Below are 17,690 nucleotides of genomic sequence, written 5' to 3'. Positions count from 1 at the left end.
TAATTTCCTCTGATGACCTGCTTTTGACTCCAGATAAAGAAGATCCAGGATGACCTAGAGTACTACCTCGACTACTCGCAAGAACCGGACTTTGAGGAGAACGAGTTCATGTACGACGAGTTAGACATTGACGAGAGTGAGGGTGAGTAACGGGATATGAGTTTGTGGCAGCACCTCCGCTCTTTTTGATTGAGGGTAGCCAACAAAGCACTGTATTCAGTATAATTCAGGGATATAGCCAGGTTCCAGATTTGCATTTGCTTTGTGGACCTGCAGGCCTAGATGAGAGTGTGAAATTCTTGTGATCAGTAGAAATGAAAGTCATATACATTTTGAAATGGAAAAACAAAGAAACAGAAGGGGGGTGGAATATAGGGTATATTTTACTTGATATATCAAAATGAAATATAGAAATGTACACGACCATGAGGACATACTGGAAAAAGCTCTAGTTTTGGTGCATTTTTGAAGGTTATGTGAAGGTTGTAATGTCTTCATCCCACAGGGTTTTTGTTCTTGATTTATTTGCTCGCTGGATTCTTCTTCAGATTTTTTTTTTTCTTTAATCTGTTAAAATCTCTTCGCCACTCTGCAACATTTTCAGTTGGTCCTGGTCATCTAGCCACTTCGCCGGACGACGACGTGCTAACGAGTTTGAGTGACACCCCGCTGAGCAGCTCGCCTGTTGTCAGTACCAGTCTGCCCTCCTCAACTAACCATTCCAAAGACAAGTCGGAAGATGAGAAGAAAACGAGAACGAAATCCGTTGATGCTGACGTGAGTGGCACTTTGCAAACATGCCTCGAAATTCTATATTTCCAAGTCTCTTTAGATTGGGTTGCAGGTATGCGACTCCTTCACACTTCATTATCATGCTCTACTGTCTTTCCAAGTCAGTGAAATTACAGTCAATGTGACTTTTTGTATCTGGGAACAACTGGTCACAACCAAACCTTTGTTGTTTCAGTGAGAAGTATGTCTAATCTTCTTTATGGTATTCGGTAGAAGGAAGAGTCAAAGTCAACAAACGAAAAAGTTTATGATTGATCAGTGGTGATAAGTACATTCATTCACTTGTCAACAGCAATCATCGCCAAGGAAAGGATCGGGTAAGAGTGCAAATAGCTTATCATCGTCAACATCATCAACGACAGCATCCACGAGTCAAAACAGACCAACCATCACGAGGGTTTCATCATCGCCCGGTGCGTCAACAACGAATACGACGGCGGCAGCATTCGGAAACTTATCGCAATCCTCCAAGAACAGCCTTAGCAAAGCAAACAGGTGTGTAGGGATACATCCAGCAAGGGCTGGAAGTGTTGTGAGCCATTACTTTGTCGTGATTCCTTGTCAAGAAGAATTCTAGGGTGCATTCTAGTGCTCTCCTAAAGCGAACTGAACCAAGCCAAAAGGGGACCATTTCCCAATGTGCTCCAAAAGGGTACCAAAAGCATACCAAAAGTTCGCATGTGAAGAATGTGCATATCATGCACATACGTCATAATGCAAAGAGTTTATTCTCTTTGTTCAGGACAGCTGTAAGTAGTTAAAGCACGCCGGGTGAATGACACTCTTGCTACAAAATGCACGATCCCCTCTAAAAATAACTTGTGAGGTATGCTTTCACATGTGAAGAATGTGCATATCATACTCATACGTCATAATGCAAAGAGTTCATTCTCTTTGTTTGGGTCAGCTGTAAGTAGTTAAAGCACGCCGGGTGAATGACACTCTTGCTACAAAATGCACGATCCCCTCTAAAAATAACTCATGAGGTATGCTTTCGCTTGTGAAGAATGCGTATATCATACACATACGTCATAATGCAAAGAGTTCTTTCTCTCGTTCAGGACAGCTGTAAGTAGTTGAAGAACGCCACAAGTGGTTGAACTTATGATCATGGAGTACAGTATTATCATGCACCTTGTTCTTGTACTGTGTACTGTGCACCAATGTATGAAGGACACGTTCATGTTGGGTTCTGACTTAATATTTTTACTTGTTTTAAATTCAGCTATAGCATCCAACTTCCAAAATTTTGGAAAATGAATACTCGCAGCAGTATATTACATGTGCTGTTGGCTTTCCTTGTATTTCATTGTGCTTCTGAGATTTGAGAAAATAGATGAGTTGAGTGACGATGTCAAGTTTTTAAAATGCTCTACCGATTAGAATAATTGAGTTGAGTCCTACATTCTCTTGCTTGCAAGTTGATAGAATTGTTTTGGAGATGCACACGCCCAATGACATAAATGCGTGATAAGTACGTTTTTAATGAGAGTGAGACATTCCAAAAGCATCTTTGTTTTATGCTGTAACGAGACACCTTATTGTGTGTCTGTGTTTGCGCAGTGTACCGTCAGTGACAACACCGCACACAATAGCACAGCCCCCATCAGGACCTGCCTATGCAGTGGCAGCCGGCGGCCAGACGCACAGCAGTACGCAAGGTGAGAGCCCTGTGCTCATAGTTTTGCCCCCTTTGTAGTACGTATGCGCTTAACAAGCGTAGATGTGTTTAATTTTACAAACCTACTAAGTATGTGCCTTATTGTGAACAGTCTTTTAACAAGTGATGAACGGCTCAAGTTTCTCGTAGCCAAGTGAAATTTATGTTTTCCCATAGTGAGATGGCTTAGTACCTGTAAGATAGCACTTGTGTCGGGGTTTTGAAATGTCCAGAAATTTCCAGCTGAAGTTTTTCCTTGGGTTTGGTCTGAGACAATTGTCACATTGACTCACATCCTCTGATTTTTTAGTCAGTCAGACACTCTGATCCTGTTAGATATTCAACAAGAAATATGTGTGGTATCATGAAAAACCTGTGAAGTCCTAAACAAAGATCGTAAAAGTGGTATGCTTATGTGATAGGCTGGATAATATTTTATAATAACATTCAACAGAAGAAAGTAATGTACTGTTCAAATAATGTTTTTCTGTGTTTGACAGCAATTGTTCTATAGGTTTAACTGTTCGTATGATGTGATATAACTGTTGGTATGATGTGATATAGTTATTTAATGTTAAAGAAAAATGTTTCTCTATGTGTGACAGCTCAGTTGGTCTATAAGGTGAACAATTAATATGATGCAATGTATTAATGTAATGTTAGTTCACCCCCTGATGACAATAACAGGATTGTGATTATTAGCGCAAAGCACGTATGGAAAAATTCCCTTGTCTCCCTTTTTTTTTTCTTTCTTTTTTGCTTGCTTGCTTGCTTGTGAACTATTAAGAAGTATGTAGTAGTAGGGCATAGAGTTGTGGCTGTACAGTACAGGATGTCCCCTCTCCAGTGGTAACATAGCAAAGTTGTGCTTTGTCCTTTGATACGTTTCCCAGGATCGCACCCCACCAGTCGGGTAGCGGCGCAACCGCCCGCAGCGTCGCAACACATGATGTCCAACAGTCTGTCTTCGAGTAGCGCGTCCATGGCGCAGTCAACGACAAGCGTTCAACACACCAACACCCAGCAGCCCAGACCAGACATGAACGGTCCCCACCAAGGTCAGTGGTCCCTCAATATTTGTGGGTTATGAGGAGCCCAATGGATAACATGGCAGACTATCATTCCTGAGGCCCCCTGTTCAAGTTCCTTTGAAATCATGGCTGTACCCCTTGGCAAATCACTTAAGCCCCATCACCTAGTCCTTCAGAGGGAACTTACAGTCATCAGTCGTGCGATTGCATGCTAAGAAGCATCCATTGCTTTCTCAACTGCTGCTTAGAACAGATTATCGTTCTATTAAAGTATTCAGTTAAAGGGATGGTACAGTATTGGTGGAGATGAGAATTGGGCTTTTAACTTTTTGCGAGATACCAAGAAAACACTTATGATATAGTACAGAGCATACCATTTTAAGTGGAATTCAAAGTTTATTTGATGAAAATCGCATTTTGAATGACTGAAACATCCAAAAACAAAGTAAAACAAAGTGATCGCAAGAAAGTGTGGGTCCCACACTTTATTAGAATCGCTCTTTTTTTGGTATCTCGGCCATTTTAAAACCAATTTTCATCAAATAATCGTTGAATTCCTCATAGAATTACATGCTCTTTCATATTTCATAAGAGCTTTCTCATTATCTCACCAAAAATGTTAGAAACCTGAAATTAGGTCTCAACCAAAACTGTATAATCCCTTTAAAGGGAAGTTGAGCTGCAAAAGACATTTTATGAAATCATCATGCATTATTTTCTGTTAATTGTGCATGTGACCTGTTGATTGTGGCAGTACTGGCTGTATTGGAAGTCTGTTGTCAACCCTTATGTTGCTCTTATGAGTGTAGATCCAAGATGGCATATCTTCAAACCTTTTCATGGGATGCAATTAAGTGAGAATGAGCAAGAATAACTTTCATTATGAAAGACATTTGAGATTTACACATCATCCACCACTTTGAGCTGAATTATTGCTTAGTCATAAGACTCGAGAGGATGTAATTGAACATAGCGAGTACTGTAGTGTTATTTTGTGATATTCCCCATGCACATGCTCTACTCTTCTTCTTCTGATTAAGTCTGCCTCCTTCAATAGACTGAAGATTCTTGCAGACTGGTGCTATTTACATTATAATACAATTTATTTACAGATATTTACAAGCACATAGAAAATTTGACGAAAACAACTAGCCACTGTGATCAACCGTTAGACGGTTTCGAAATGATCCCACAGATGGCGCTGAAACAATGTCTGACGACAGGGAATTCCAGTTCCTTACAGTTCTTGGGAAGAACGAATGGCGATGCGATTCAGTTCTCGAATATGGTACCTGATAGGAGTGTGGTTGCGAGGCTCTCGTTAACTGAGTAGCCTGTTTGATAATATAGTCCTGTGCTGAAAGAGGAGTAAGATTATTGTGTAATTTGTACATCATAATCAGCCTGTCATTTTCTCTGCGCTGTTCCAGAGTGATCCAATCAAGTTCTTGTAGCATTTTGGTGACACTCGAGGTGTTATGGTAGCGATTTACTCCTGTGTGACAATGTTAGTACACAGTTTTGCTTTGGCACTGTCATGTAGGTATATGATATTGTGATATGCTCATCAGAACAAGATAGTGTGGAATTCAGTGTGGTGATGAATGTTGAATTGACCGTTTTCTGTACATGTGACCCTCTAGGAGGATTCAGCATGTCATCGATAGAAAACTCTGTGGACCATATCACCAGCAGCGTGGCCAACATGTCAACCAACAGCACCTCCTTCTCCCACGCGTCCCATAGCGCGCCGCCGGCAGCCTCCACCGCCTCGTCTGTCCCTTTCATCTCGCAGCCCAAGCCCACCTCTGTGGTGGACTCGGTCGCAGCGGCGACGGCGTTAACGACCAGCGTGACTGCACCGACGAAAATTTCTGACATGATGGGCAACGGTCCAGTCAGCCCGGAAGACAAGCAGGTGAGCCCCGAGTCCACAAAGAACGACAAGATTGCTGGAATATGAAACCTCTCATGTGCTACACAAGACTTGTTTTGTCAGCACCTCCCTTGTGCATATTCATGGATTATCTTTAGAAATGAATATCAATTTCCATTGTTGTTTTGCCAGGAATGTGTATATGTCATAAAGAACATTGTAATGCTTAACATTCATGTAGAAGAAAAAATGAAAATTTGTTCATAAAGTTTTATCCTTCCACTGCAAGCAAAAGAGTTACTCTGATGCATGCACTATATACAAAAAGTTCAAGAATGGAGATAACCAGGGTGTAATGTTCGTGTTTATATTGTATTGGATGGCTATGAATGGGTTACCAGGAATTATCATCTATATAGGACGTTTTAGCGGCGCATTAAAAACGTGTATTATAGTCTGCTCAATTTTTACCGTTAAATATCAGAGCTTATTGAACGAATCGCATAGACCAACGTATTAATTCCCCATAGGCTACCGTTGTTACTTGCCGTTCAAGATCACACGATATTCAATAATTCTGTCTCATTTATTGCGTGAGCGCTTGCTGAATGCGCAAACGCTTGCTACTATAGTGCGCGTCATTTTGTTACATTTTTCACAAGCGCGCAAACATCTTGCTAGTTGGTTGTTTCATACGCAGTTTTAGGGGCTTCCCCTTTTCAGCGCTGGGATGGGACTGCCGAGTCAACTTCAAAGACGAGTAGAAGCCGGGTAATTTTGTGCAGTTTATGCTTGCTCTGCTTGATTGTATAGATGATAATAATTATATTGGATGGCCTTGATTCATGGAAAACCAGGGAATATTGCACTCGTTAGGGTCAATATTGCACTCATCTTCAATTCGTGCAATATTGGCCCTAACTCGTGCAATATCCCCTGGTATCCCATTCATAGCCATCCAATATAACATAGATATTGCACGAGTTAGGGCCAATATTGCACGAATCGAAGATGAGTGCAATATTGACCCTAACGAGTGCAATATTCCCTGTTATACAACACCTCAGAATGATGTCGAATTGTGATTGGCCAAGAACATGTCACATGACATTCAATAGAAAATACCTATCAAACTCATTGAGAGTGACAGCCATACAATAGGCCCCTGGCATGGGCCTATAGCACGGCTCGAAGGTACTATAGCACGGCTTCGCGGGGGGCTACTAATGCATGGCCGCTCACAGAGTTCTGTGGCTCACACCCGTAGCAAAGCGCCAGCAAACTACATTGTACAGTGTACGTGCTGGCCGGCTGCGCTGCGCTGCCGGTAAGTCTCACAGACCAGGCGCGGCGCCGGCGGAGTACTGCAACGTTAACGTGTACGTGCAGTTACTTTACCTAGCTAGTTGCATGTATCGCGGCCTTTACACCTAGCAGTACTGCTGTGTTTTTACTTTTGACTCTGATCTGCTACGTGGACCACAGTGATCCCAACATCAAGACTTCATTTCAAGTTGATCGAAACCGTAATTTGATTATTTTTCTGTGTTTTTATACAAAATCATTTTCGGAAATAGACAAAGTCTAGACCTACTACTAGATCTACCGACATCTCAGATCGACCTAACAGTCAGGCCTAACTCGATCTAACGTTAGCGTAGAATGGGTATAGACCCTGCGGAGTTCGTGATTCCTGTGACTGTGTGGTCGAATCATGACGAGTGTTTGAAAGCAGTACACAGGGTGGTTTACAATTCTCTGCCTAATTGTTACATTTATTTTTGGGCCTTCCTGAGTTGGCGGTCACTAATTTTGTATTGTGATTGTGGACAAGGTGTTGTATAAAACGAATAATTTATGATTTTGTTCGTGCATTGGGGCACGTAATACCGCACTCGGCGCGAGATTCGCCACTGGTCTATTCAACGCGGCGCTACGCGCCTTGTTGAATAGACCAGTGGCTCATCTCGCGCCTCGTGCGATATTCGTGCCCTATGCACTCACAACTCATAAATTATTCGTATAGTATTCCATGAATCAAGGCCATCCAATATAATTATTATCATCTATACAATCAAGTAAAGCAAGCATAAACTGCACAAAATTACCCGGCTTCTACTCGTCTTGGAAGTTGACTCGGCAGTCACATCCCAGCGCTGAAAAGGGGAAGCCCCTAAAACTGCGTATGAAACAAACAACTAGCAAGATGTTTGCGTGCTTGTGAATTGTAACAAACTGACGCGCACTAGTAGCAAGCGATTGCGCATTCAGCAAGCGCTCGCGCATTAGACGAGACAGAATTGATTATGGTGTGATCTTGAACGGCAAATAACAACGGTAGCCTACGGGGAATTAATACGTTGGCCTATGCGTTTCGTTCAATATGCTCTGATATTGAATGGTAAAAATTGAGCGGACTGCAATACGCGATTTTAATGCGCCGTTAAAACATCCTATGTAGATGATAGTTTTGGTTATTGAACATGTAAGACCAGGTTATGTCAACAATAGAACCTGCCATTGTGATGAAATCCATCAGAAGCTTATTACCTTCACTTTATTGTGTTTACCTCCACTAGCAAATATACTCATCAAGGCTCAACATTTAACTTTTTTTTCTCTGGTAGACCATTTGGGCCACTAAAAGCTGTGAATTTGAAAATTTTGGTGGTCTGAAAAAGAAATGTAGTATCCCGAATCAAAAGAAACGATTTATTTTGAATTTTACCTGCCTGATCGAGCCTCCAAAAGAGAACCTTTGGGAAATTTGGTGGCCAGATATCAATTTTTAGTGGCCCTGTCAAACGGGGCCACCACTACTGTCTAACCCCGTAATGATACCTGAAAGTAGCTTTTCATGCCATGCAAAAGTCATCATGCACACATGTAACACACACACAATTTCTTATTTTGAGCCAAATGATGTAGCAATCACTTTGTAGAGGGAGGAACTGAGAGAGAATATATTTGGGTAGGTTTTTTTTTTTCAGTTTGTTTCATGTATGGACTGTAGCGATCCAGGGTTTGATTCATTTGGCTTTTTTGTTCCTTTGTTCCTTTTCCTGCCTGAATCTGCTCCCGATGTCTCTCATCGTACCTCAGGAGGATGACAGCAGCTCGATGTCCACGCTGAAAATCATGGCCCAGAAGGTCATCATGAGCTCGGGGCTCGAGAATTTCCAGTCGGATCTCATTTCAGAGAATAGGGGTGAGATATTCCTAACTGCTCACGCACAATTGTGAGTGGTGTAAACCTCACATATCTTCCCTGCAAGATAGGCGAGATGTGTGTTGACTTGTAGTGGCAGCAACAAATGGCAAAAGTACATTTTGATGCTGCCATTTGAAAGGGCGTCGGAGGCATTTTTTTTTTTTTGGGGGGGGGGGATTGTTTGTCAATCCATCTGTCCAGAATTTCTTTATTGTGATTAAAGACAAAATGCTAAGAATAAATTGTCTTAGTACCTTGCCCAGGGGTGTCGGTAAGTGGATAAGATTTTTGGCAAAATCCCTGAAGGTCAAAGGGCAATTAAAGGTCACTCAACTTTTGCCAAACCTGTCATGTTTCAGTTTCAGCTATCAATGTCCAGTAGCAGTGTGATTGATTTAAAGAAAGTATAAAGAAAATTCAACATATTTTTACTTTTCTTGCATAATAAAGAGCTCTTGACTTGCCTCCTCCAGAAGGCACTGGGAATGATATAATCCTTAACATATGCTGGCAACATGTGGAGGGGAATGTGTTCTCTTTCAAATAATGAAATTTTGTGGAATTCTCATTCTATGCATATGACATCATACAATGTAGTAGTTTTCTCATCCAGCAGTGACTGCACAGAAGCTTGAAAAATTCATAACTTTTGAATGGCTTACCTGATTTTCTTCAAACTTTCACTGATGTGTTCGACTGATACTGCTGCATTCACTCAATCCGCATGTTTATGAAAGGTGCACTCGTCCTTTAGGACTTAAGTGCCACTCAGTGCATATGGAATCAGCACCTGTACCTGTGTCTGGATGTGCATATAAGCTGTTTGCAGTCTCATCATTCTTAGGTTGGCTAGTCTCTTACACAAAGACTACCTGATGGACGGTATTCATAGAAGTCATCTGTAACGCACAGGTGTGGTTCAAAGAATGATTAGATTTGTTTCCAGATGTGAATGAATTCCTTTGTGGTGTTTCTTCAGCAGAGGGAACTCGCATGCATTCCCAAACTTTTAAAAACTTCTGAAATATACTATACTCATGGAGCAGGAACATGGTTGTTTCATCCATTTAGGATATAAGTTGAGTGTCAGTCTTTCCTCGGGTAACTAACCTCTGCGTCTCCTCCTTTTCATTTGTCAGCAGTATACAACAGTACTTCCAGGAGTGAGAACCAGGGCCAATCCATGTCGCCGGCGAGTAGCACGCCCCAGTATCAGGAGACCACCATCCCGCCGTTACTGGGCGTGGCACCCCTGGGACCAGTCACCCTCACCAAGGAGCAGATGCTGCAGCAGAGTGTGATGGAGAGCTGCTACCACCACCTACCGCACCCCTCAGACTCAGAGAGGCAAAGGTAAAGCAGAGATGGCAGGCGCAGTGACTTGAGGTCTGGATATTGTTATGAATATGCATATATATGCTAATTTACATACTCATGAATAACCCACATGGTGACAAGTTTTGAGAGATCGGACAGATTGCACTCGAGGAATAAAGTTAGGTCTTCCTGTTTGCTCCTAACAATATCGGTGATGATGTGACCTCATTATTGTCCTGTGCTACAGTAATGATGCATTTGCAGTCAATTGTCATCTCCTCCTTGAGGTCTTAACAATATGTTTGATGTCAGCATGGAAACAGTTAATTCATGTATTCATACTCTTCCCTGTAAAAAAAAAAAAAAAAAAAAAAACACTCAAACAAGAAAAATTAAAAAATAAAAAGATACCTAATCAGAGAAGACTGAAAGAAAGAGACTTTTGTTGTTATTTGTGTTGAGGTACACTGGCAGCTTCTGCTAGATCCAGATGACACTATTACCGCCAGGCCCTAGACTGGTACTTTCTATTCTAAATCAAGATTATTTTCCATATTTTCAAGGATCTCGGGCATACATTTAAAATGTTTCAAAGGAAGCAGATAAAATGGCTTCTAACATGTAAAATCTTACTTTTTTGGGCCGTAGAAATGCATCGAGAGTTAGATGGCAAGCATTATATCATGTGGAAATACTGCTTATTTTTGTAAAGCATCATGATTATTATTTTCTATTGGAGCAGTAGTAGTATTACTGATAGTAGTAGAAGTAATATTACTGATACAGACCTCCCAACCATTCTGAATTTGGAGGAAAGAATCTGAATTTTGACCATTCCCAGCTCTTGTTTCAATAGGATTTTCTTATTTTTCTTGATAACTCTACTACACACTCCTCTGGGAACTGCTCTTTCTTTCCTAATTGTGAGCCAAATCATCCCGATTTTTCAGTAGGAAAGGTTGGGAGGTCTGCTGATAGTAGCAGAAGTAGTTATTAGTAGACATAGAGTGAAATTGATACAATTTTGAGTATTGATGATGCCAACATTTGAATTTGAATGGGAAACATTCATCTGTCTTGATATCAACAATGAGTGTAAAATAAGTTTCACTTTAAAAGAAAACACACAAAGTCTCATATTTAAAAACTGTGTTCCAGTGTCTGAAATCACTCTTTGTAGTTTGATGCTGATCTGTTGAGGAGTTTCTTTTCCAATGTATTAACTTTTCCAATGTATTAAGAATCTGTGGAAATCACCTTATACAATATAAGTCACTGTTGTGAAAAAAACATAAATAAATGAATAAAAAATCTGATGAGCAGTGATTCTGGACTGCAAGATTCAGCTGCAATCAGCAGTTCTTGGGATTTTTTTTTTTTTTTGCAACCTTTCAATGGAAAATAAAAGTCTGAAGTAAATCTGCCACTTTTGTCGTATACAGCTGTCCTTATCAGATCAACCATCTGCACTGCGGCTCTGAGGTCTGTCATTGTTTGACTGTTGTTTTTGTTTTTTTATTGCGCTTGGACAGAAATTACCTGCCAAGGAATCCGTGCCCAACTCCCATCTACCACTGTCAAACAATGCCCCTGAAAATGGGAAATTTGGAATTCTTCATGCGCCTCTCAACGGAGACGTTATTCTTCATCTTCTACTACCAAGAAGTAAGGGCTCTGGCTTTGAGAGGGACAGCTGTAGGTCAAAATCTGCTGGTGGTTGATATAACTCAGAACATTTTAGTATGGACATTATGCAAAATTAAGAATCAGGTTTGACAAAACCATTATCAAAATATGAATGCTAAAAAAAAATTTACAACTGTGTTGTGTATAATCTGAGTACATGAGACATTTATCATTGCTGAATTATAATTTAGAATTTGTCTTTTATACTTTAATGTCCAGTACTGTGAATACTGCCCAAAGCATCTCAAGAGTCAAGTGATATCATTTTGTACCCTGACAAATGTTGTGAGAGAGATGAGAGAATGAACGCTCCTAGGCATCAGGACTGAGTGGCTTGGATTGAGCGGAACTCTGGCGTTGAATGTTTGCTGTTCACATTTCTATCATTGTGACACCAGTTCTCTGCTTAATAGATATAGTAATAATAATAGTAATTATACAATACATATATTAGGTGCTTGATACGAATGTTTCAAAGCACATGGTCCATTGGAAAATTAAGATTTAATCCAAAATAATACAAAAGTACAAAAAATTGGAAACCTTATGTAATATAAGCAATAGATACAGTGTATATGTATGATAAATAGGGTAGAACACAGAATGTACTGTAAAATTAGACATTCTCTTGCCATTGTATTTTTACATTCGGTCACGAAAGAGGGACTTGACATGTTTTTGAGTAAGAAATTGCTGTTGACAAAAGAATTTTAAAAAAGATACATTAACAAATCACTGTGTGGAGGGGGGGGGGAGAGAAAAAAAATATTCTCTGAAGACTTCGTAATTTTGTATGCTTGTATTTTTGCCCTGCTTGTATCACCACTCCCCAAAGGGAACCAAGGCTCAATACCTGGCAGCCAAGGCACTGAAGAGGCAGTCATGGAGATTTCACACCAAGTACATGATGTGGTTCCAGAGGCACGAGGAGCCCAAGACAATTACAGAGGAATTTGAGCAGGTGAGCTTTGTGTGCAGCAAACTAAGCTAAACTAAATTAAACAAAGCTAAACTAAACCAAACTAAACTAAGCTAAACTAAGCTGAACTAAACTAAACTAAACTAAACTAAACTAAACTAAACTAAACTAAGCTAAGCTAAGCTAAACTAAATTAAACAAAGCTAAACTAAACCAAACTAAACTAAGCTAAACTAAGCTGAACTAAACTAAACTAAACTAAACTAAACTAAACTAAACTAAACTAAACTAAAACTAAAACTAAAACACCTCCAGAGGCATGTGACACAGCATGATGAAGAGCCGTAGTGGCTATATTATTATAGATTATGTTACAGTAACAGTATTACATTTATACACAACAATGCAATACTGCTCCTACATACGAAGAAAGGCAGCACATACAGTATTACATCGCTGTGTATAATCAGTATAATGAATATCATGATGGTCACATTACTGTAATTTTCATCATCATCATCATAACCATTATTACCGTTATCAGCGTACCATTGTTATTGTCCCCGCCGAACGAGTTCGAGCAGGGACTATGAAACGGGCTCCGTACGTGTGTGTGTCCGTGTGTCCGTCCGTGTGTCCGTCCGTCCGTCCGTCCGTGTGTCCGTGTGTGCGTCCATGTGTGATCAAAATCTTCAATTTGCTACTTCTCTGTCATTTATGAGCCAATTTTGATTCTGTTTGCTTTATATGATAGCACTACATGGGAGCTTTGAAACTTCTACACAGAATTTCAGTCGTGACCTTTGACCTTGACCTTTGACCTATATTGTACATTTTGCTACAAAATGCTACTCCTTCGCCATTTCTAACCCGATTTCGATTCCGTTTGCTTTATGTGATGGCACTAGGTGAGGGCTTCAAAACTTCTACACAGAATTTTGACCTTTGACTTCTTTGACCTTTGACCTTGATTTTTGACCTGTATTGTACATTTTGCTACAAAATGCTACTCCTTCGCCATTTGTAACCCGATTTCGATTCCGTTTGCTTTATGTGATGGCACTAGGTGAGGGCTTCAAAACTTCTACACAGAATTTTGACCTTTGACTTCTTTGACCTTTGACCTTGATTTTTTTGACCTGTATTGTACATTTTGCTACAAAATGCTACTCCTTCGCCATTTGTAACCCGATTTCGATTCCGTTTGCTTTATGTGATGGCACTAGGTGAGGGCTTCAAAACTTCTACACAGAATTTTGACCTTTGACTTCTTTGACCTTTGACCTTGATTTTTGACCTATATTGTACATTTTGCTACGAAATGCTACTCCTTCGCCATTTTTAACCCGATTTCGATTCCGTTTGCTTTATATGATGGCACTAGTTGAGGGCTTCAAAACTTCTACACAGAATTTTGACCTTTGACTTCTTTGACCTTTGACCTTGATTTTTGACCTATATTGTGCATTTTGCTACAGAATGCTACTCCTTCGCCATTTCTAACCCGATTTCGATTCCGTTTGCTTTATGTGATAGCACTAGGTGAGGGCTTCAAAACTTCTACACAGAATTTTGACCTTTGTCTTCTTTGACCTTTGACCTTGATTTTTGACCTATATTGTACATTGGCTACAAAATGCTACTCCTTCGCCATTTCTAACCCAATTTCGATTCCATTTGCTTTATGTGATGGCACTAGGTGAGGGCTTCAAAACTTCTACACAGAATTTTGACCTTTGACTTCTTTGACCTTTGACCTTGATTTTTTACCTATATTGCACATTTTGTTACAAAATGCTACTTCCGGCGGGGACATATGTTACGCACCGCGTAATTTCTACTTTTCCTTGTTGCCATTGTTACAGGATGTACAATTATGTGTAAGTGTACCAGGTGCTTGTAACAATGCTTCCAACCGTGCAACTGTGATTTTGGTGTCACATACTTTTTGTCATTTTTTGCCCATTTTCTGGTGATTGCACCTCTGGAGTTGGTGATAGTACTGACGTGCAAAATATTATTAGTTACCCCCTGCTTGTTCACGAAATACGGGCAAATATCTATGGTCTGGTGCCATATTCCATGAGGCCGGAGGCCGAATGGAATATGGCACCAGACCGTAGATATTTCCCGTATTTCGTAAGAACAAGCACGGGGTAGCGATTTTATCTTTTTATGTGTAAAGAGCTAACCTTCTTCTCGCTGATTTCCTCTCGTGAATGATGTTGAAATCACCGGCTGTCAGTCATGTTGACTTACGTCTCACAAGCTGATTACTGTATGCGCGCATCGTACACGCGCAGCTAGCTGTAAGACTCAGGCAAAGACGCACATCACCTGAGACACGCTGTCTTTGAAGTTGTTGTTGTTGTTTATCAAGCGCCTTTGAGTGGTCTCAGGTGATGTGCGTAATACGCTTGAGGACCGCGCACTGTCCATTTGTTTTGTACAGGATTAGTGCGCACTTTCCCGTCTTCTCATTTAAGCGTCTTTGCTGCGTAACCTGGAATGTCATGACGTCATATCACGGAATACAGAAAATATTCAGTGGTTGGTCTGAGTGTGATTGACCAATGAGATTACAGACTTCACGATCACTAAAAGATAAATATATATATTTTTGTCTCCCCATTTTCCTGCAGGGCACATACATTTACTTTGACTACGAGAAGTGGGGACAACGGAAGAAGGAAGGGTTCACATTTGAGTACCGGTACCTTGAGGACAGAGAACTCTGAGTGTTGCTTGGGAAGGACCCTCCTTGCCTAACCCCCCGCACCTCCCCTTGATGGCGCACGCTACCTCAAGGACGAGTGGTGTGTGTCGTGTGAAAAACTCTCTATTCAAAAAAACATTGCTCGGCAATCTTCTCTGGGAGTTGGGCCGCGCCGTGCTCAAGCCCAACCTGTGGTCTACTCGTCGTCGTTTTTTTGTCAACGTGTACAGTTTGTGAATGAAGAACAGCAAAGTGAGAAGAAGAAGAAAACAAAGTATGTCTCGGGAGTAAGAATTCCAGACACGTTTTATCTATCTTGGCATAATTTTACAAGGATATGATGAAAAAAATGATAAAAAAGATGAACTTTTTTCTAAAAACTTTTAGCCAAGCAGTATCGTCAAGCTCTTTGGTCATGTAAGTTGCCCACTTTATTCTTCCTCTATCATCTTGTCTCATTACCAAAGTTCCAGTATTCTGTTTTACTTCTCTCTATTTTTTTTAACTTTATTCACTGATATTTTTTTCCATGAAAAGTGATTTGTACGGTAATCACTCATTGCTAAATCCTGTGAGTTCAGTTCTGTGTGTATCTTTCGCAGGGAATTCTCTTTCAGTCTCTGTGGACTCGACCTGCTCAGACGCGAACTTTTTGTGGTATTATCTCGAATGTTGCCTGCTACTTTCCTGCTATTCTGGGAAGTGGCTAACTGTTTTCCCTCCTGCTGTTGTCACATTCCAAAAATAGCTCCTGGCCTGGGAGGATAATCGTAGACTGCAGTGGACGGAATGATTAATGCTGCACCTAACATGTATAATCCACTATGACTGGGTCTGTCGGTACATCTCTTTGTTATTATTCACCGTTGTCCTTCCGCAGATTGAGTATGTATCACACAATAATCGGGGACAGCAAAAGTTGAGAAGCGTATGTAAAATTGCCAATTACACAAAGTGCAATCATAGTGTATAGCCTGTAAATCTCTTGTGTTCACCAAAGTGCATGCATTTCACCCAGCTTCCTCTCTACGGCAATCAGTCTACCTTACCAGGAGTTTTCTCGCGCATGCCAGTGTGCTAGACATAAGCGTTTACGTGGAGTACATATGTCACAAAGAAGGCTGATGTTTTCTAGAATCACTTATATTGCTCTGTTCTGAAGGAGGTTGAGGTACCTTTGTGTTCATCAATGTTTGCGTATGTTCATGATATTTGTTTTTTTCGGTTTATTTGATGTGCAGATTATTTGTATCATTATTCATTTTTTTTTTTTTGAAAGTAAAATGGGACTCTTAGAGTTATGGAATGGTATCATGACGTTTTCACTTTACAGTACTACTACAAGCCAGTCGCAGGAGTATTGGTTATCCAGAAGTATTTATCATTATCTTTTGGGGATGGTGGCCATAAGCCAAGTTCAAGGGAAGGCATTCCTGCGTGGAAAAGTACACATTTCTGGAGAAGTACTTGTGCTGATTTTTGAGACATGAACTGTACAGTGTAGCAGTGAGAGTCGAGCAGACGCAGGAGTTTGCTATGCACTATTTGCCTTAGGTTAAATGGTGTGGCTTTTTACTGCTGTGGGTATCAGTGCGGAGTATGGGCTGAAAAATTCAATAAATGCAAGCAAGCTTTAGAGGAGTCCAAAACTATATACAGAAGAAATACCCCCAGCGTACATCGGAGACACAGTAAGCCTGATCTAGTCAGGTATGTAAATTTACCCAACACTTTCGAGTTCTCTGTTGCTTACTGCAACAATTCGACCATGGACTGTGATAAGTCTGATATGTTGTTACACAGCCACGGAGGATGCATTTCTTGTCAACCTAAGATAAAAATGGTCTTTTGCATAATCCCATGATAAATATTCAAACATGGGAGTTCTAGAGAGAGGGGTCACCATGTCAGTCAGAGATGTAAAGCGTGCCGACAGTGTTTGCTGCCTTTCCAAGAAAACGTGCAATAAGTCTTCATCTCTACCAGTCAGCCTTTTTGTTTCCAGTATTGCTACAATAAGTTCATGCCCAGTGAACTTACTGCGTTGGGATGATATTGCAGTGTTTCGCTGAACCAATTCTCAGTGCACCATTTTAGTAAACGTCTTTCCGTACCCATACACACACACACACCCTGCTATAGCTTCTGACCACATGAGCATTGAGAATTAAGGGTTTCTGGGACGAACGCTGTACTAGAGCTTTCTATAGCACAGTCGGTAGAGCACCGGGCTACCAATCCGGAGGTCCTGGGTCCAAATCCCGATGGAATCCCATTTTCTTTGCTCATTTTTCCACCAATGAATTATATTCATTTCTGGTCAGTTTCCCTCTGTTTACATTTGTTACATACTCAAAAAGCTGCATCACTTTGGTGTTCCCTCGCATTTATTCCCAAGTTGATTTATCCTTCGGGTTTGTGTCAGGTTTAAGTGTGTGCATGTGTGTCACACACACACGCACACACACACACTGCTATAGCT

General features: G+C 40.7%; 1 protein-coding gene across 1 annotated transcript in view; it reads left to right on the top strand.

Annotated features, from left to right (window-relative positions):
• LOC139722485 (CCR4-NOT transcription complex subunit 3-like) overlaps window positions 1-17,098 on the top strand; it is a 29,006-nt gene extending 11,908 nt beyond the window's left edge. The window contains exons 7-17 of the mRNA XM_071633775.1: window positions 34-142; window positions 605-769; window positions 1,065-1,287; window positions 2,356-2,453; window positions 3,346-3,510; window positions 5,151-5,401; window positions 8,465-8,567; window positions 9,710-9,923; window positions 11,420-11,552; window positions 12,409-12,534; window positions 15,135-17,098. Of these exons, the coding sequence (XP_071489876.1) occupies window positions 34-142; window positions 605-769; window positions 1,065-1,287; window positions 2,356-2,453; window positions 3,346-3,510; window positions 5,151-5,401; window positions 8,465-8,567; window positions 9,710-9,923; window positions 11,420-11,552; window positions 12,409-12,534; window positions 15,135-15,230 (1,683 nt within the window). The 3' untranslated portion in view covers window positions 15,231-17,098. The remainder of the gene's footprint in view (window positions 1-33; window positions 143-604; window positions 770-1,064; window positions 1,288-2,355; window positions 2,454-3,345; window positions 3,511-5,150; window positions 5,402-8,464; window positions 8,568-9,709; window positions 9,924-11,419; window positions 11,553-12,408; window positions 12,535-15,134) is intronic.
• The last annotated feature ends 592 nt before the right edge of the window (window positions 17,099-17,690 follow it).

This window comes from Diadema antillarum, unplaced genomic scaffold (genome assembly GCF_040938485.1).
Source record: "Diadema antillarum isolate AM-2024a unplaced genomic scaffold, OU_Dant_1.0 scf00000166, whole genome shotgun sequence".
Classification (NCBI taxonomy): domain Eukaryota; kingdom Metazoa; phylum Echinodermata; class Echinoidea; order Diadematoida; family Diadematidae; genus Diadema; species Diadema antillarum.
The sequence above is the reverse complement of the archived record's forward strand: the minus strand, read 5'-3'. Positions and strand labels throughout refer to the sequence as shown.